Raw genomic sequence first — 20,671 nt, forward strand, 5'->3', positions numbered from 1 at the left:
GTCAACAACTGGAAATCAAAATTACAAGACAATATCATTTATGATAGCATCAAAAATGTAAAATACTTGGAGATTAATCTGACCTGACAAAAGATGGGCAAGACTTCTACAATAAAAACTGTGAGTGGGGCACCTGGGTGGCTCAGTGGTTTAAAGCCTCTGCCTTCGGCTCAGGTCATGATCCCAGGGTCTTGGGATCAAGCCCCGCATCAGGCCCTCTGCTGAGCGGGGAGCCTGCTTTCCCCCTCTCTCTCTGCCTGCCTCTCTGCCTACTTGTGATCTCTGTCTGTCAAATAAATAAATAAAATCTTTAAAAAACAAACAAACAAACAACAACAAAAAAAAAAACTGTGAGGCTTTGCTGAGAAAATTAAAAACCTAACCAAAAGGAGGGGTGTACTATGTTCATGAGTTGGAAGACTTGATATTATTAAGGGGTTAATTTTTCCCAAGTTGATCTGTAGATTCAACAAAATTCCAAAGACCTAGTAGTCTTTGTTTTTGTTTTTGCTTTTGTTTTTCACATAAATTGACAACTTGGTTCTAAAATTCACATAAAATATAGAGGACACAGAAAAAGCAAAACAAACTTTGAAAAAGAAGAAAGTTGTAGATTTATACTACCTGATTTTAAGGCTCATTATAAAGCTACCATATCAAGACAGTGTGGTATTGGTGTCCCTGCAGACAGATCAACGAGACAGATTAGTGAGTCCAGAAATAAAGCCACATGCATGTGGCTGACTGACCTGAGGAAGAGAAATTCAGTAGAGAAGGGATGGGCTTTTTCAACAAATGGTGTTGAAACAATTGGTTTCCCTTATGCAAAACAAAATAAAACTTTGATCCATACCTTACATCATATACAAAGTTAGCCCCAAATGGATTACAGACCTAAATGTAAAACAAAAAGTATAAGGCTTCTAGAAGAGAAACCTTCGTGATTTGGCGTTATAAAAATAATTCTTAGCTATGACAGCAAAATTGCAATCCATGAAAGAAGGAAGTTGACAAACTGTGAACTTCATAAAAATTAAGGGCTTCTATTCTTCAAAAGATACTCAGAATGAGAAGACAATCCACAGACTGGGAGAAAATATTTGTAAATTATATCTGATAAAGAACCCCCAAATGAATGAAGAACTCTCAAAACTCAATAAGGAAACAACCCAAATGAAAGAAACAGCAAAAAATTGAATAGAGTAGACATTTGACCAAAGAAGGCAGGCTGATGGCAAACGAGCACATGAAAAGACGCTCAGTGTCACTGGTCCTCAAGGGCATGCTGACTGGAACCACGGTGGACACTACTTCACACCGTTGGAACAGCCCGGGTTAGAACACCTGGCACCTTGACCTTTGCTGGACCTATGGCCTGGGGAATATCTCCCCTCTCCCATGCCTTCCATTCAGGTCTCAGGGATGTCCCCGCCCCAGGGAGGCCTCCCCTGATTGCTCCAACTGCAGGAGCTGCCCCAGACTCCACCTGTCACTCTCCATCTTATGCAGGCACTAGTGGAAGGACAGGTGGGGCCGGTGGAGGAAAGAGAGGGAGGGGCCCAGTAGTGCACTGATGATGGTGAAGGCGGAAAGAGCAGAAGGGTGGGAGGACTTGAGAAGTCTGGGGTGCAGGGAGGCAGCCAGCCTGGAGGAAGGAGCTCTCTGGAATGAGGACCTTTTAAGGTCATGCTGGGTGGGGTCACCAGGGGGCAGAGGCCAGGATGGAGCTGTCCTGGGTGCCCACTCACCAGGTAGTCACCCCTCAGCCAGGCCAACTCCACCCCTGGCTGGGAGTTTGTAATAAGTACCCTAACACCGGGGAGGTCCATCAACAAGAAGGGCAGTACCCTTCCGAGGACCCCTGCCCAAATGCTTACCATGTGCAGGCCTACCCCGTGGCCTTACAGGGTTGTAGTGGGCCTGTGGGGTTCTAGTGACCTGAGCCTTAGTCACTGTGCTTGCTGCAGTATGCGTGGGGGGGTGCCTGTGAGGGGCTCAGGTGAGAGCCCGGCCCTGACCTGCCCTCTGACCTCATGTCTGCGCTCAGCTCCCGGCCCACCCAAGGTCGGCCGTGCACTTGCTAACAGTCATCACGCCTTATCTGCTTTTCAAGAGTCAAATTAATTCCAAGTTCTTCTCTATTTTTAACCCGCTCAATCATTCTTGTTTTTCCTTCCAGGGACTGGACGTGGTGGGAGAGCTCGGCGTTCTTTGCACAGCGGCGGAGACACTTGCCCCAGGGACGGAGGGCTGCAGCAATAGGGCCCGCACTCAGCGTCCGGCCCCAGAACAGCTCTGGGCAATGATGGGTGTGTCCCGATGGGGTGGACACAAGCCCAGGGCCCCACAACTGCCAGAGAGAGGTTGGGGTAGTCCTGCCCCCAATCACCCCATCCTGGAGCTGCTCTTCTGCCAAGCCCCCAGGAAGAACCAGCCACGGGGCAGGCGGGCCTGGCTGGGAAACCGCTCCTCCGCATCTCGGGTCATTGAGTGGTCAACCGGCCCAGCCAGCACAGTCCTTTCTGCTCCCATGCCCGACCCACACCCCCTTCCCTTTGAAGGTGCTGGCTCAGGACTCGATCCCTGGGGCAGCTCCAACCAGCCCCACCACCAGCACGAGGAGCTGAGGCTATGGATCGTACACTGGGAAGGGACTCACACCCTGCCAGGTTGTGGTGGCCAGAAGATACCAGGGACAGGGCTGATCCCAGCACAGAGGAGCCGGCCTGAATCCATCTGCCAGAGGGAAAGCTGTCGGGGGGAGGCATGCACACCGCACGTCAGAAGAGCCACTTCTGGGGAAGTTTTCCACATGCAGAGGCCTTGCCTCTGGGGAAGGTTTCCACGTGATAGAGGCCTCCCCACTCACCACATGCTTCTGGAGGAAGCTCGGTCTGTGTAGCCACATGCCGCCCTTCCCTGGGCTGGCCACGGAGGCAGGGTCAGGGTCCATGGGGTCTCAGACAGCGATGTCAAATGGTTCCCTCCTTCTGGGGAGGTGGGTCGCTGGGGCCCAAGGGGCTCCAGGAAACACAGGATGCCATCCGGGGGCTGGACCCCGGGCATCCCCAGGGCCCCCAACGCCCCTGAACCTGGGTCCCAACCCCGGCAACAGACAGAGGAGCTCGGTGGGGGGGGGGGGGGACCATGACAGAGCCACGGTACAGAGAAAGGCAAGGCATCAACTGGAAAAGGAGCCGGGGAGACTCGAGATCAGGCAGAGGTGGGGCTGGAAGCTGGAGTTGTCCACAGCCCATCAGCTTGGGACCGTCCCTCCAAGGGCTGCAAGTCATGCCACCCGTGCAGAGTGGGAACGAGGCTGGAAACAGTGAAATCCGGTGATGCAATGGGGAGGGAAAGCCAAAACTAGAACAGCAAGACGGAAAGGAACAGTAACACCCCTGAGCCACGGCACTGGCACCGAGGAAATAATGGGTGAGGAACAGGGAGTAATGAAGATGAGTAACAACAAGGAAAACGCAACGTAACAACCAGGAGCAACATTCTGTGGCTTCTCTGCTCCTCCCCTAGACGCACCTGAGCTGGCGACCGTTGTTGGCCCATTTTGGGGCTGACAAAACAGAGGCTCAGGGAGGCTGAGGTCAAGCATCCAGCCACAGGTGCCCTCCCTCCCTTGGACACAGCCTCCCACTGCCTCTGCAGGTGCAGGGAAGCAGGGCCTCTGACACCACTACCCAGATAGGTGAGGGGCACAACAGGGGAGGCGTGCCAGCTGTTCCCCTCCGCAGGGACGGAACACTGGGTCAGAGCACACGTCACCTGTTTAGGACAGAGGCTCAGAAGCCTGTGCTGAGGACAGCCCTCCCAGATTCTTAACATTCGACCCCAAGCGACAGCTGGGGAGGCCCACCAGCTGCATGAGGGAGATGAAGGGGGACCGCCAGCCAGATTCGCGAATGCAGCTGGAGAACGAATCCTGCAGAGCAGGTCTCCACGGTGGGACAGGGGAGTGACCCTGCCTGAGCATCAGGATGGCCATCAGCGCTGATGGTCACGCTCACTCCAGTGCTCAGAGATGGTCTCGGAAAGCAGGACCCCTAGATCTCCGAAACTGGGTTGAGTTAGCGGTGAAACAAAGCAAGTCACAGGGCAGGAGCCAGAGAGGAGACGATGCCCTGGCCTGGGGGCGAGGAGGGATGGGAGGTGCACAACCAGCCAGAGAAAATAAGCAAAGCAAGAACCACAAGGCTTCTCTGGAATTTTCATAAATATAACTACACAGAAAAAAATGAAAGGCTTCTATAAATCAAAGGACATCAACACATGGAATCGGTGGGCAAGGAGCACGTGGGGTAAATCTGTCCCCAGCAGACACACCAGACAGAAGGAACACTTTCAAGTCAGTAAATAAGTCACGAAAACCCAGTTGGAAAACAGGAGCGGTCACTTCACACACGGATAAGGAAGAAGCGCGGGGGGTACCAACCGTCAGAGGAAAGCCAACTACCACATCCAGGGATTCGTGTTTCATTCTCAAGTCTCGATGGGGGGGAGGGGCACCCACTGGGACAGATTGGTACATTGGCACGTGTCTGGAGGGCAATCTGACCGTATGTGGCGGCAAGGGGCAGGAAGACGCCACAGACTTTCTACGCCTTTGGCGTGGTGACCCTACCAAGAATCTACTCTGAAGACTTAACCCCAGGGGCAGACACAGATCCCTAAGGCAGAGGGGCCACAGGACCAGCTCAACACGGAAAGACACATGGACGTGAGAAAACATAGAATAAACTAGGTATGTCCTTATGTCCTTAGGATATAGTAGAATTCAACGGAAATAGTGTTTTTCAAGCACTTTCCAGAGAAATGATCATAACATCGTGAAAAAACTAATACTGCTCATAGTATTCGGGGTAATTTTTATTTCCTTCTGTTTTTCTTCTTATGTTTTCAAAGTCTCTACAATGAACAGGGCCATGTTTATTATAAGAAAAAAGCGAGCCCGTGGAATTTTTTAAAGAAGCAACAGGATGGAGACGCTCTAGTCAAATGTCCTAGGAAAGAGCAAAAACAGATTTGAGGCAGGCTGAGCTTCCATGCTATAGACAAGTGGCTTATTCAGGCTTCAAGAGCATGGAAGGTTCTGGAACAGTGAGTTAAGTCTAGACAGGGTACAACAAGCTCTTGAAAAATGCTAACTTTCCCTTTAAAAAGATCTTAAGTTTTCCTGAAAAGGTAGGAGAGAAGCCAGTAAAAAGAGCTGAGGGATGCATGGCTCCAGAACGTTCTACCAAGGACTCTGCTGGGGGCCATGACCCAGCACCCTGGAAATGGCACTGATAGAATTGGCCCGTGTTGCAGGGGGTTGAATGTAGAGCTTGGGGGAATGCCCCAGAAGGCGCTTCTCTGGCACAGACCCTCTGGCTAGCCTGGCACAGACCCAGTGCCCCGTCCTTCCCCCAGGCTTCTGCTTCACCAGGGAATTCGCTCCCTGTGTCCTCAGGGAGACGAAGCTCCATGTGCTTCCTGCCTGGGCCAGCTCTGTGTAGCTCGCAGAGGAGTGAGGCTGCCCCTGAGTGACCTCCTGGCCAGACCGCAGGGCTGGGAGCTCGCAAGCCTAGCACCATGCCCGCTGCTCCCTCCTCCAGCCACTCGCCAGTCCCTGGGGCTGCAGCAGCCCCTGCGGGCCAGCAGACAGGCAGGGAGCTACAGGCCAGCTGCCTCTCCAGGACACTGGCCTCCCTGTCTGCAGAACGGGAGGAATGAGTAGATTCTGCCCCTGCACTTGAGCCCTGTGGTCTCCGTTGTGAAGCCTCTAGACATCGTGAGGGCAGCAGCACCCCCCAGACGTCCAGGAATCTCCATGCTGGAATCTGGACAAATTTTACGCCTGCGGGAGATGGTCTTTTGTGTCTGTCCATGTTAAGGGTCTCCCTGCTCTGTCACACCCACACTAGCGTTTAGATCACGCTCCATGAGATCAGCCTGTGACTCGAGGGAGTGATGCTCCTGATGTGTTTGCAGCTGGCAGACCATGGGCACCATGTGCTAACACCTGGCTGACCAGGTTCCTGCTGCCCTTGGCGTGGGGTGGGGGTCCACCGCTGTCCGACGTCCTGGCCCAGATGCATGACTGTCCTGATCACCAGCCACCTGCCACGTTCCTCCCTCCTCAGGCCCTCTGCACCTTCTGGAAGCTCCCCAGGAAGGTGGGGCTGTCTCAAGGCCACAGTGGGGCTTCCCTTTCCTTTCCTCAGCTCAGCTTCAGTGTTTGAGCAAAGCTGGATAGGGCGTGGGAAGCCGTCTTCGTGATGCAAATGAGCAGTGTCCACCATGGGAAATGCTGGGAGAGCAGGAGACAGAGTAGGTGTCCACCGGCTGGACCGGAGAAGGGAGGCAGGTCAAAAACTGAAAAAGCCACATACCTGTCGAAGAATTTCTGATGATTTCCTATTATCCTTGCAGAAGAATGATTCACTTACCAATAATCAACTCTGCGGGGGATCCCGAGGAAGAAAGCCATCCAGCAGCTTGTGACAATAGTTCATTCCTCTGGACATGGCCGAGGAAGCTGGGCTTGCATCTCAAAAACAGCTTTATCAGAAATAGAAGATGTTTGCACCGTCTGGAGCAGCAGAGTCTGGCATAACCCCATAGCCAGCAGCAAGACCTGCCTGAGGGCACGCTGGCTCAGCCCCATGGGGGTCACGGGGCTGGACGGGACAGGGAGCCCACCTCCAAAAACTACAATGGCCCAGCCTCCAGGCTAGGAGGCCAGGAGAGCAGGGCATGTGAGAGTGTCTGCAGGGTGAGGCCCTGGGGGTGGGGAGGGGGGAGAGAATGCACGTGTGTACATCTTTGTTTATACTTTTAAAATTGGAAGCAAAACTGTAAAAAACCTAAAACCTGTTACCTTTAAGAAGAGCAAGGTGAAGAGAGAAACTTCTCTGGATCTACCTTACTTTATAGATTTGATGGGAACCAAACAAATATCTGAGATAATTATACGATTAAATGTCAACGGCCATCTCTCTACATCTCGTGCTCAGTGGGGTCAAATGAGCACTCTGACACCGGTGGCGTGGTCGCAGAGAGAGGGATGGTCTTGAGGCAGCTGAAAGCAGCCCCATGACTGTGCGTTCTGGAAGGACAAAGGGGCTGGCTGACCGGCTCTCGGCCAAAATGAGCAGCAAGGAGGTAGAAAACGGGGGCCCTGTGCACGTCCGGCTCCGAGAAATGGCTGTAGGACCAGCGTATGACCCACCGGGTCTCCCGCCCACACACCTGGAGGAAAGGAAACCTCTGAGCACACAGAGTGTGGACGCAGTTCTGCATGGCGACAGAAAAACGCAGAAACGACACCCGCGCACACTGGTGGCTGAACAGACAGATGGAAGGTGGTCTGTCTGTCCAACAGGACATTATCCAGCCACAGAGAGGAAAGAAGCGCCGAGGACGATTGCTCTGACACTGATGAGCCTTGGAAGCCTCACGCTCATGGAACAGACATGCCTGAGGTTTACATAGCGTGGGGTTCTGTGTATGGGAAGCAGCCAGAAGAAGCAAGTCCGTGGTGACAGAGAGGAAGTTAGTGGTCGCCAGGGGCACAGGAGGTGGGGGGAACAATGGCAGACCCCACGCGGAGCTGCACGGGGCACGTGGGCTCCTGTCACATGCTGCCAGAGGACCGCGGCCACAGGGGCAGTGTGCGGCCTAAACCTCCTCCCCATCCTCCCACCTCCTGCCAGCAGACCCAGCAGGCAAGGCCTGGCTGTGACCATGTAACAGTCGGGGTGACCCCAGTGCCCCCTTTCCCAGTGCGGAGCCTGCAGTAGGCACACGGTGGTCATGAGGGAATGCTCACTGAATCTACTTTACTGGGAAAGGTCCAGGGTGTGGGGAGCAAGGGAAGGGAGAGCAGCCTCAAGGCAAAAGAGGTGGGTGGGTGCCGGGGTCCTGCAGACTGCCCCCTACCCCTGGCCGACCTTTCCTGGTTCCCTGCCTCGGGAGGAGCACACAGGAGCTCCCCTGGGGAGAAAAGGGGAGGGGAGAGGAGGACAGAGTCCTGGGGGCACTGCTGGAGAACATAAGGGGGCAGACCCAGGATCCCAGCACAGCCCTCAGGGTGCCACGCCCACTGCTGGGCACCCGCTGGTCTAACTTGTAACCCCAGGTGAGCTGGGTAGCCACCCAGGGTAGGTGCCGCCCGGGTAGGCGGGCACTCGCCGAGGCCCCCACAGTGAGTGATGTGGAGAGGAACCTCAGAGGTGGCTGCCACCCAGTCCCTGGACAGATAAGGATGGCCTGGGGCCCAGATGGGCCCCAGCAGTCCAAGGGGGTGGCCAGAGGGCTTGGTACTGGGCCCATGTCTCCTGAAAGGCGCCTGTAACATCAGAAGCAGGGTGGCCCGGGGCTCACTGGGGACATTTCTCTGTTGGACTGGGCAAGCAGGCTGCTACTCGCTGCTTGACTCCCACATTGGCCTCCCCCCAACCTGAGAGCCCTGCGGGCAACACCTCGGGAACAAGCCCAGGATGTGAGGAGAGGAGCCTGGGCGTGGCTACAGCCGGCTCTTACCTGGAGTCCGACAGGTGCTGAGGCTCCTCCTCGGCCGCCTCTCCCTGCTGACTTTCCACCCTGGCCTTCGACGGCTGCCCCGAGTCCGGCGGTCCAGCCTGAGGCTCCCTTTTTGGACTTGCACCATTGGCCGCTCCAGGTGACCTGTCCACTGTGTCCAGCTGAGGCCCCGAGGTGTGTGTCAGGCACTTGGAAGTAGAGGATTCCTCTGAGGGCAATGCATCCGGCACAGACCTGGCCTCCTCCCATCTCTCAGCAGAGCCCTTGGCGCTGGCCTTGGCAGAGCCGACGTAAGAGGCGCTAATGACGCTTCTGGGGCCACACTTGTCATGTAGACTCTGGGCAGCGCCGTCCTCCCTGCCGCCGCCGCAGCCCCCACAGCACACGCAGGAGTTAAGGAGGCAGCTGGTGGCCGCAGTGCTGAGTTTATGGGAGCCACTGTGTGTCCCCTGGGCCACAGGCACCGACAGGGAGATGCTGTCTTCAGAGGCTTCCGGGGTGGTGACGGCAGAGCCCCCTGCAGGGGTTGACTTGGGATTGAAGATGACGGTGGCTGAGAGCTTCATGCCCCCGGTCCGGTGGGCGATCATCTCGGCCGTCTGCGCAGCGTCCCCACCCCCCTCCCAGCCATCCAGATGCGGCTGCGCATCCAGGCAGCTGCAGGAGTTGGGACCCAGCACCCACATCTTGTCGTGAGGGACGTCGTTGTTATTGCTCATGTCCCCCTCCTCTGCCTCGGAGGGACCGCTACGCCTGGCCTCTCCGTGCCCCCCGCCTGGCTCTCTCTCCTGGGGGTCAGCGCGGGCACTGCCTGCCCACCCAGATGGGCCTCCTGGGGCCTCGGCAGTCCCCTCCACGTCATCCATGAAGAACACCCTTCCTTCTTCCTCTTCGCTGCCCCGCCGCAGCCGAGTGCTACCTGGGGATGCCTCCCCACGGGGGCTACCCTCCACCCCTGGCCGGTGTGCAGGGGACTGGCAGGCGCTAGGTGGGGAGAGGAGGGACGACATCTCATCCCCTGCCCTGTGGACCATGCGGTCGAGCTGCTCTAGCTCCTGGCTGTCGTACTGCATGGAACAGGCCAGCTCTGCCTCCGGAGTCTTGGCCTTGGCTGAGAGTAGCTCCTCGGTGGGGAGGGGTGAGGGAAAGGCGGGTGTCAGGGCAGGGGGCACCGGGGTGTCTGCCCGGATGGGGAACTCCACGTCCTGGGAAATGCAGAGGTTCCTTTCCAGCGTGTGAAGCTCGTCCTCCGTTAGGGTCTGCAGCAAGTCCCTACAAGGGTCAAGACAAAAACCACAGGTGAGGGTCCCAAAGGCCACAGCAGCTCCCTGGCCGACAGCAGACGGACACAGCGCTCTTGATGTCTACATCAGCAGAGATGCAACAAGGGATCAGACCCTGGCAGTGAGGCGCACAGGGCACATACTTCCCGCACTAGGAAATGAGGCACAGTTCTGCAGGGATCCTCCCCAGCTGCAGGTCAGAAAATGGCTGTGGGGAGGGATGACTGCCTTCCCGAGAGGCTTCTTTCTCAAAAGTGAGGCTCTGAAAACTCTTGTGGAAAACAAGGCTGCCCTGATTCTTAGGGACCTGATCATCACGTTAAGAAAACCTTCTAGGGGGCGCCTAGGTGGCTCAGTAGGTTAAGCCTGTGCCTTCGGCTCAGGTCATGGTCTCAGGATCCTGGAATTGAGCCCCACATTGGGCTCTCTGCTCAGCAGGGAGCCTGCTCCCCGTCCCCCACCTGCCTCTGCCTACTTGTGATCTCTGTCAAATAAATAAATAAAATCTTTAAAAGAAAAAGAAAAAGAAAAAGAAAACCTTCTAGGAGTGAAAACAAAATGCTGGTTCACATTCTAGACTCTCACTGTGCACATGTTCTCAAGCGCCGTCCCTGTGCCAGGCGGGGAGACAGGCAGGCACGGGTCAGGCACGTCGCACCCTTGGAGGCTACGATGGAAGAGTCACTGTTTCTGTGAATGATGACTGCCTCACAACTACAGCAACTACAACAAAGAAAAATGCCTACCAGCAGGAGGCTTAACCCAGGAAGGTTTCCTGGAGGAAGGGGCACCAAACCAACAACCTGAAGAAGTTAATGTGGCAACGCCTGGGATGGATCTCAAGCAGGTCTATGCGGATGTGCCATGCTCTCGGCCAGTGCAGGTCTGAGTCCAGGCTAAAGAGCCCCGTGCAGTCTCGGAAATGCCAGAAAAGTGTACTTCCCAGAAATGCACAGCTTGTGACTCTTCATAAACTGAGCACGCCCATGCGGGCAGCACCTTGATCCAACCGTGGACCCTGAACCAGGCTCGCGGGCCCTCACATGCCCTCCTGCTCACCCCCTGCCATCACCAGCACCCTGACTTTTAAAGACTGAGGCAGTCCCCCTGCATAAATGGGGACGTGCCGTCCACACTCTCTAGAGGCAGGCATGGTTTGGCAACACCATGTCTGTATAGAACCACCAGAGGAAACGCAGGAGGCCCAGTTAAACAGGAGTTTCAAATAAACAACAAGTACTTCTTAAGCATATGAATACTTTTTAGGATATGAATGTCCCAAATGGGGAGTATGTGGGATATTCTTGCACTAAGAAACTGCTGTTTATCTGAAATTCAAATTCAATAGAAGGTTCTACTGGTTTTGTCTTGTTGGATCTGGTAATGTAGGGTTGGTGAGGGTTGGTTAGGTTCGGTGTCCTGGATGGTCTGGTCTCATGGGAAGGAATCAGTTCCACACCTGTTGGGCTCTGGATGCTCCAGTCACCCTCTCTGAGCACCTCCCTGAGAAACCTGTAGGCGCCTGGGAGGGGGTGCGCCCAGGGAACGCACCGGCGCCCTGCTGCGGGGCTCCCACTGTGCTCCCCGGACATCCGCTTGCAGCTCTGGGGTCCGCTCGCTGGCACCGCCAGGCACTCCTGGGGTTTTCCACTTTAAACTGCTCAGCCTGCTGACTGATGAAGGGCACAGCAGCTTACAGACTTGGCAGCCCTCCTCAGTGCCCTCTGTGAGGCCTTTTCAGATCTTCTGCCCATTTTTAGTTGGGTTATTTCTGTTGTTCTTACAGATCGACAGGAGTTCTTTATGTTTCGTATTTGAGTTCTTTGTTGGACACGTTCTCCAACTCTGGGGCTTTCTGCTTCATTCTTGTAATGGTACCTTCGGAACAACTGAAGTTTTAATTTCAATGAAGTTCAATAAATCACATTTTCCTTTATGTTTGGTGCTTTTCTGTCCTGTTTAAGCAATCTGCTACTCCAAGTTCACAAAGATGTTCCTGTTGTTTTCCTCAGCAATCTTCATTGTTTTTACTTCCCATGTGCAATTTATCCGGAGTTGACTCTTGTGGGTGATTGTGGTAAGGATCCAGACCCGTTTTTCCTCATGTGCTGACTCAGCCCATTCATTGGAAAACAGCAACCACCCTCCACTGCCGGGCTGTGTCTCCTTTGTCTTCAATCAGGGAGGCCCGGATGTGTTGGTCTGTTTCTAGGCTCCATTCTGTTGACACTCCAGCCCTGCACGGCTATCTACAGCAGAAATGCACGTGTTCACAAGCGTGGTCAGACCAGTGTCATTTGTGGAAAGAACCAAAGCCCAGCATGTAGAATGTGTAAATAATGCTCTTTCTCTCCAGCGATCTTCTTTCTGGCTAGTTTCGGTCCCTTGCATTTCCACATGAACTTGAGAATTAGTTTGTGAATTTTTACCAAAAGAGACAAAAACCTCCTAAGATTCTGATTGAGACCGCACTAAATTCATAGATGGATTGGAAGATAACGGACATCTTTGCAATGTTAAGTTCCCCACTCCTTGACTAGGAATCGCTCTCTCTTTATGTCTTTAACATTTCATGCCAGTAACCTCTTGTGACTTTCAACAGAGGCCTTAGACAACTGCAGATAGATGCTGAAGCAGCTGATATTTACTGACATTATTGCAGGTGATATTTAAATTTTTTATTGTGCTTAAACAGCTATGATGTGAAATTTATCATCTTAGCCATTTTGAGGGACGACTCAGTGATATTCACATCCTAGCACCAACATCACGAACATCTACCCCTAGAACACATTCATCTTATAAACCTGAACTCTGTCCCCACAAACACTAATGGCACGCTCCCCACCCCCCCGCCCCGACACCCACCACCCGCTACCTGTCTCCATGATTCTGACTAGTTCAGGTCCCTTGAGGAGTTGGAATTTCACGTAGTTTGTCTTTCTGTGGCTGGTCTATTTCGCCAAGCACGTCCTCGGGGTTCATCCGTGTGGTGGCAGGAGTCAGGAGTTCCTTCCTTTTTAGGCTGAATAACATTCCATTGTGTGATGGGCCACATTTGGCTTCTCCACTCATCCACCAGTGGACACCTGGCTCGCTTCCATGCCTTAGCTGTTGTGAAAATGCTTCTTGGAACACGGCTACACTTATGTCTCTTTGAGACACTACTTCAAGCTCTTTGGGGAATATACCCAGGCGTGGAATGGCTGGATCATCTGACAATTCTATTTTTCATTTTTTGAGGGACCTCCACAGTGTTTTTCCATGGCAGTCGCACCATTTTGCACTCCCACCAATGAGGCACAGGATTCTAATTCTCCACATTCTTGCCAACACATGACCTCTGTTGCTGTTGTTGTTGATTGTTAGTTTCGGAAAGAGCCATCCTACTGGGTTGGAGGTACAATTTCATCGTGGGTTTGATCTGACAAGGAGTGATGAACAATTTTTCCAGAGCTTGCTGGCTACTCACACACCTTCTTGGGAGAAATGTCTGTTCAAATCCTTTGCTCTTTTGAACCGGGTTGTTTGGCTTTTCTTGGTGAATTTTAGGGGTTCTCTATAGATTCGGGATGTCGATCCCTCATCAGGTATAAGATGTGAGAATATTTTCTCCAACCTATGGGCTGCCTCTCTACTCTGTTGAGAGTGTCTCACGTTGTACAAAATTTAAAAACTTTCAAGTCTGATTTGTCTATTTTTTCCTCTTGTCGCCTGTGCCTTTGGTGTCCTGTCCAAGAAATAATTTCCAAAATGCAACGTGAGGGGCGCCTTGGTAGCTCAGTGGGTTAAGCCTCTGCCTTTGGCTCAGGTCATGGTCTCAGGGTCCTGGGATCGAGCCCCACATCAGGCTCTCTGCTCAGCGGGGAGCCTGCTTCCCCCCTACCCCTCTGCCTGCCTCTGCCTACTTGTGATCTCTCTCTCTGTCAAATAAATAAATAAAAATCTTTTTTAAAAAATGCAACGTGATAGAGCACTTGTCCAACATGGTCTTGTAGGAGTTGTTTTTTTTTTTTAAGATTTTATTTATTTGACAGACAGAGATCACAAGTAGGCAGAGAGGCAGGCAGAGATAGAGGGGAGGAAGCAGGCTCCCCGCTGAGCAGGGAGCCCGATGCGGGGCTTGATCCCAGGACGCTGGGACCATGATCTGAGCCGAAGGCAGAGGCTTCAACCCACTGAGCCACCCAGGCGCCCCTTGTAGGAGTTTTATTGTCTCAGTTCTCACATTTCTGTCCTGGGTCCACTCTCCGTCATTTTTGTGTATGGTTTCCACTTCATGTGTGTGTGTATGTATCTCTCTCTCTCATCAGATTAAGGAAATCACCACTGATGTTTTCATCATAAAATAGGTATTGAATTTTTCAAATTCTTATGCTGCAATTTTAAAGTGATTCGGTTTTTCTTCTTTTAAAAAATTAATGTAGCAAAATGTTGATTTTATTTCCAAACGCTAACGATGCTATGTGTCATCTGAACTCCACAAGACATGGTGATGATCGTTCTGCACAAAGCACACTTCTTACCCACCCACACGGACTCCTTCAGTCTCTCCTGCATTTCCACATTTGTATCCGGGCATTTGCCTTTGCCTGAGGAACTCCGATTAGCTTTTCTCCGTGGGCAGGCTGCTGCTGAATGCCTTCAGGTCTGCTTTTCAATAACTCACCATTTTCCCTTCATGCTGGATGGATGTTTTCTTCCAGCCCTTGAAATAGCATCACTCCATTGCCTTTGGGCTCCCGTTGTTCGGTTCTCATGAGACAGCTATCAATCTTACATTCTTTTCCCAGAAATATGTCCTTTTTCTCTGGCCGTGTTTAAGATTTGTTTCTCTGTTTTCAGAAGTTTTACTTTGATATACTAAGTCTGCTTCTATTTATCTTCCTTGTAGTTCTTGAGCCTCCTGGGTCTGCGGGCAGAGATCTCTCTTCAGTTTTGGAAAATTCCTTCTTCTTGTTCTTCTTCTTCTTTTTTTTTTTTTTAAAGATTTGATTTTTTAAAGTGATCTCCACACCCAGCATTGGGCTCAAACTCAAGAGTGGCAGGCCCGCCCACCCAGACTGAGCCAGCCAGGCGCCCCTCTTTTCTTCCTTCTGATTCCAGTCACGTAGGTCAGCCCTCAGAGAGTATTGCACCTGTCTCTGATGCTCTGGACCATTTCCCCTGCCCATGTCCCAGCGCCCAGTGTTCCCCATCCCCACGCACTGGCCCTTCCCCCATAGGCTACCCCATGTGTGTGCCCAGTACCCTGCTTTTCCCATCCACCATCTCTCCTCATTCAACATCAGACATCCAGGGAGGGCAACCCTGATTGCCTCTGGGTCCAGGGTCACAGAATGGTCATGACCGGGCCCTGGTGTGAGGGAAGCAGCAGGAGCCATCTTTCGGATGAGCCACTGTCTGGACCAAGCACCTATCACAGGACCCAGGCTGTGCCTCACCCACCCCCACGGCTAGTAACTCTCCAAGGACCTGCTGAGCAGAGAGCCTGATACAGGGCTCGATCCCAGGACCCTGGGATCATGACCTGAGCCAAAGGTAGAGGCTTTAACCCACTGAGCCACCCAGGCACCCCTCTCCCCCCCATCTTGATTCACAGCCTTGAGCAGGGGAGGAGCCCTGGTGTTCAAGACTGCAGGGCACCTCAGCTCTATACTGGTGGGAGCACCCACGAAAGCCCAAGCAAGCACCCGTCCCTGCATGGGCCCCAGCCGCAGCCCTGCCACCACCCTCCCAGGGCCCACCCCTCCCCTGCAGGCTGTGTGGCCCTGGGGGCACCCATGTCACCCCGTTTCCCAGCCTCTGCCTCTCGCACAGAGGGCCCGGGGCCAGAGCCTTCAACATGGCAGCTGTAGTCATGTGACTGGCAGTTTGTGCCCAAGGTCATGCTGTTACCGGCCAAGCACAAAGAGCTGGGTTCTGAGGGGAGACAAGGGTGTATGTGGGTTTACACGGGGGCTCGAAACACTATGAACCAGTAACTACAGACGAAGACCAAGGCGCACCTCTGCCTTGAGCAGAGAGGACCGGGAAGAACCCACCTGTCCTCACAGAAAGGAGGGCTGGGGCCCAACAGGGACTGCAGCACCCCCCTCCTACCCTCCCCCACCCACCCGGAGCAGCCCCTCCCCACCTTATTTTTCGCAGCAGCGTGTGGAAGGGCCGAAATAGCTCAGACATGTCTTCTGCCTTGCGGTCCAAGTTCAGAGGTCCATCCGCATAGACCACGAGGCCACTGTATTCAAGACAAAAGCCAGGATGGCGTGAGGCCCTGCAGCCCCCCAGGATGAGCCCAGACCACAGCCGGGGGCTCTGAGACCACACACACTTCACCTCTTGTGACTGAATCTTAAATACGTTTAGAAAAATGCACTGAAAATTGCCAGACTTGATCATCTTCTGAAGCTGATTAGGGGATGTTCACTTGAGGGATCATAAAATAATCATAAAAATTTATCTGTTCACATCACTGCTGCAATCAAAGAAATCAGCATCAAGATTTGTTACTAAAACTACCTCCTTGGAAATGGAAACTTCGGGTTTGTGTTTAAAGGTAACACACATGCAGAAGCTTTTGAGAATTAGAGGGGTGCCCCCACCACAGACGTGACGGGGAAGTGGGAAGTGAGAGCTGGGGCCCCAGCTACCCACCCACCCATGGCTCTGCACCAAGGCACACGGACACTTGAGCCTTGGGGGTTGGGCCCTGGCGGGGTCCCACAAGGGCTGGAGGAGCATCTCGGGGACCCTTGTCGCAAATAGGGTGGGACTTCTCCCAGATGTGCCTCCAAGCTGCCCTCCCAGCCTCCCACGGGACTCCTGGAATCGGCCCTCACTCACCCTGCTCCACACTGAGTCCTTCCAACTCCCTGACCACAGCCTCTCCTGCCTCCCAGACCACAGCAGCTGTGACAATCCAGTACCCCCACCGCCAGCCCTGCCCACCTGGAACCCTGGGAGGTCCCGCACATTGAGCTGTGTGCTTCGTGGCTCCCCTGACTTTTGTCCAGCCTTTCCCCAAGCCCCCTTTCCCTCATAGAGGTCTGGCTCCTGCTCCCTCACTCTTCAAGCCTGGAGACAGCTTTGTCACCCCCAGGAAGGACAAACCTTCTCTCCCCAGTCCCACGGCTGGTGCCCCATGTGGCTCTGCTCAGGTGCCCTTCCAGGGGGTCCCCATTCCACAGGCAGCACCTCATTTATTCCCTGTGGCAATCTCGCCATGCACTGCCCAGCCCCAAGCATGCCCACCATCCTGTCCAGACCTGCTTCTTCAAGAGCAGGACCGTCCCTGGAGGACCCTTCTGGGGGTACCTCCTCCTGGGGCCCCAAGACCAGACAGTTCACATCAAGGGGACACCCAGGGAATGAATCCCCCACACACTGCCTGCTCCTTGCGTCCTTGTCAGAGCACAGGGGAGGGACTCGCAGATTTGTTTGCATGAATGGAGAACTGCCCCCGTGTCTCTCTCAGCAAATGAACAGAATCTCATCGCTGCACTGGGGTCAGGTCATCACCACCCAACATGGAGTCCTCGTTGGCTCGGGAACGTGTCCAGTTCATGGAGAGAAACTGATAAAACTGAATGGACTGTTTTCCCTTAAAAAGGTTAGATTCCACATGCACAAAGGAAGATTCAAAAGTCACAGGAAAATCATGGGCTGTGCTACCTCCTCGGGCAGCTGGAGGGTTGGGGCTGCCAGGAGCAGCTGTGTCCTGGACATAGGTCTGGACAGAGGGCAGAGGACAACCTGGCCAGCCTTCCATTCCTTCCAGTCTGTTTTATGGTTCTGACACGAGCTGACAGTTCCAGTTAAATTAACAGTGTTCGGGGAACAACTTCCCAAGATAGAACCTTAACTTCATGGTTGAGTCAGTGTTCTCGGCACAAAGGCCGTGAAAAGGGGCCCTGCCCGGGCTTCCTGGCAATCTTGTCCTTCAGAAAGCAGCAAAGGGGGCAGGGAGCGATCCTGACTCTGCTCCTGGGTCCCAGGGAGGACACTGGCTGCCCTATCAGTGCCCTGAGAACCAGGCCCGGGGCTGATTGGCTGGTCTGGAGACTCAGAAACAAAACCAGTACTTAGCAGAGATCCGAGCACAGGACCACCCCAGGCCACAGAGGCCGGTGCTCCTGCCACTGCTGAGGAGGGCAAGGCAGCCCCCGGGGCTGAGCCTGGCAGAGATGGAGGGAGAAAGGGCTGCTGGGCACACTCAGAGTCAGGGGTGGGTAGCTGGCTCGAGAGGGCACCAGGCAGATGCCCAGCCTGAGAGGAAATCTGAGTCCCCACTCCCATTCTTCAAGTCACCTTTTCACTGTCTCATAATGTCCTTTAATCCATAGAAGTTTTTAATTTTGATGAAGTTCAATTTACCTATCTCTTCATTTGTCACTCGTGCTTTTTGTATCAAATCTAAGAATCTACTGCCAAGCCAAGGAATGTGAAGATTTACCTCCTGTACTAGTCAGAGTTCTCCAGAGAAATAGAACAAATATGGTGTGTGTGTGTGTGTGTGTGTGTGTGTGTGTGTGTGTGTAGGGAAGGGGGAGAGCTTGGTTGGTTGGTTGGTTGGTTGGGTTTATTTATTTGTTTATTTTGGAGAGAGAGAAATATTTTGAGGAACTGGTTCCCATGACTGTGGATGGCGGCCACGTCCAAACTCTGCAGAGTAGGAGGGCAGGCTAGAGACCTAGAGACTCGGAAGAGTTGATGCTGCCGCTTAAGTCTGAAGACAGTCTGGAGGTAGAATTCCCTCTCACTTGGGAAACTCTGTTTTCCCTTAAGGTTTTCAACTGATTGGGTGAGGCCCACCCACATTATGAAGGGTAAGCTACTTTACTCAAGATCAAAATTTAAACGTAAATTTCATTTTTAAAATAGCTTAGAGCAATATCCAAACTAGTGTTTGACCAAATATCTGGGTACTATGGCCTAGACAAGTGGACACATAAAATTAATCATTACAGGGCCCAACTCTGCTCTTCTGTATACAGCCATCCAGTTGTTCCAGCATCATTTGTTGAAGAGACTAACTTCCTCATTGAATGGCCGTGGCCCCCTTGTCAAAACCAGTTGGCTATTGATATTTGGCTTATTTCTGTTGTCTTGATTTTTTTCGTTCGTCTATCCTTATGACAGTACCACACTTTGGATTATCATAACTTTGTAGTAAATTCTGAAATCGAGACATACGAGTCCTCCAACTTTGTTTTTCTTTTTCGACATTGTTTGGGCTATTCAAAGCTTCCATATGAATTTGAGGATCTTTTCCATTTCTGCAAAAAAAGAAAGGCCAAGGTAGTTTTTATAGGAAATGTATTGAATCTATATATAACTTAGGGGAGAAGCACCATCTTAACTATAGCAAGTCTTCCAATCCATGAATATGGGCTATCTTTTCATTTAATTAGGTCTTTAGCTGTTTTCAGGAATGTTCTATAATTTTCAGTGTACATGTTTTCCACCTCCTTGGTTAAATTTACTCCTCGGTACTTTTTTCTTTTGGATGTTATTGGAAATTTCTTCTTTAAAGTAATATTTAATTACATATGATGGACTATTCTTCAGTCTTAAAGAATGAAGTTCCTACATGCCATGTGGATGAACCATGAAAACATGATGCTCAGTGAAATAACCCAGATACAAAAGGACAAATATTGTATAATGACTCAATTTAGATGAGGTCCCTAGAGGAGTCAAACTCACAGAAAAAAAGTAGACTGGAGGGTACTGGGGGCCGGGGGAGTGAGTGGAGAGTTAGCATTTAGTGGAAACAGCGTTTCTGTTCGGGACTATGGGAAAGTTCTGGATACGGTGGTTGGGGTGGTTCAACAGTGTGAATGTGCTAACCACTGCTGACGTACACTCAAAAAGGGTGAAAGTGGTAAATTTTGTGTTATGTCTATTTTACCACACTAAAAAAATTAACATTTATTGCTTTGATTCTGTTTACAGAAGTTATAATTATCATGTCAAGAGGTCACGTTAAGTAGAGACACAGTGTTTGGTATAATTTTTCGTAGTTAGCACACTAGGGACATTGCCCATGCTTTTTTGGGTTTTTCACCAATGTTACCTAAACATCTGGAGTATTGTTTTTTTGTTTTGTTTTTTTAGATACTTTATTTATTCATTTGAGAGAGAGAGAGAGAGAAAGAGAGAGCACAAGCAGGGGGAGAGGCAGAGGGAGAGGGAGAAGCAGACTCTCCACTGAGCAGGGAGCCCCATGCAGGACTCGATCCTAGGACCCTGGGACCATGACTTGAGCTGAAGGCAGACGCTTAACTGTCTGAGCCGCCCAGGCATCCTGGAGTATTGTTTTTAAACAATCCCTTAATTCTGGATATCTAGCTCCTCAGATTTTCATGATTAAAAATAAACTTCAGTAAAAATCTTTGTAAATACAGATGGTGCCCTGTCAAGTCAATGCAACCAAATTCTGCAAAAGTTGTGCCGCCACCCGCCAAGTGCTCAGGCCTCTGAGGGAAAACAGGCCGTGAGCACCCCTCAGGGTAGCACTTCCAGGCACATCGGGAGACGAGAAAATAACACAAATCCTATTTATATGAAACATCACAAACAGGCAAACCTACAGACACAGAAACAGATCTGGGGTTTCCTGGTGCTGGGCAGGCAGGATTGTAGGGGGTGGAGGTGATAGCTAAGGAGGGAGAGGTATCCTTTTGGGGGGACAAAAATGTTCTGAAATTAATGGTGATGGCTGCACAAGCCTGTAAATTTACTGAAAACCACTACATTGTACACTTTAAGTGGGTGAGAGGTGTGTGCATTATATCTAATAAAAATAAGCAGTCTCGAGTACACATGCAACCTTGCTAGAGGTGAGCACC

The 20,671-nt window shown here is 52.1% G+C and overlaps 1 protein-coding gene across 4 annotated transcripts in view; it reads right to left on the minus strand.

The window, feature by feature from the left end:
- ZFYVE28 (zinc finger FYVE-type containing 28) overlaps nucleotides 1-20,671 on the minus strand; it is a gene marked incomplete at its 5' end in the record, with an annotated part of 106,648 nt that overhangs the window by 14,455 nt on the left and 71,522 nt on the right. For 3 of the 4 annotated variants that reach the window (XM_080797345.1, XM_080797343.1, XM_080797344.1), the window contains 2 exons: nucleotides 8,539-9,810; nucleotides 15,958-16,059. In XM_080797345.1, coding sequence (XP_080653471.1) covers nucleotides 8,539-9,810; nucleotides 15,958-16,059 — 1,374 coding nt within the window. The remainder of the gene's footprint in view (nucleotides 1-8,538; nucleotides 9,811-15,957; nucleotides 16,060-20,671) is intronic. The other variant, XM_080797346.1, reaches the window with a different exon arrangement.

Source organism: Martes martes, assembly GCF_963455335.1.
Source record: "Martes martes genome assembly, chromosome: 2".
Lineage (NCBI taxonomy): Eukaryota > Metazoa > Chordata > Mammalia > Carnivora > Mustelidae > Martes > Martes martes.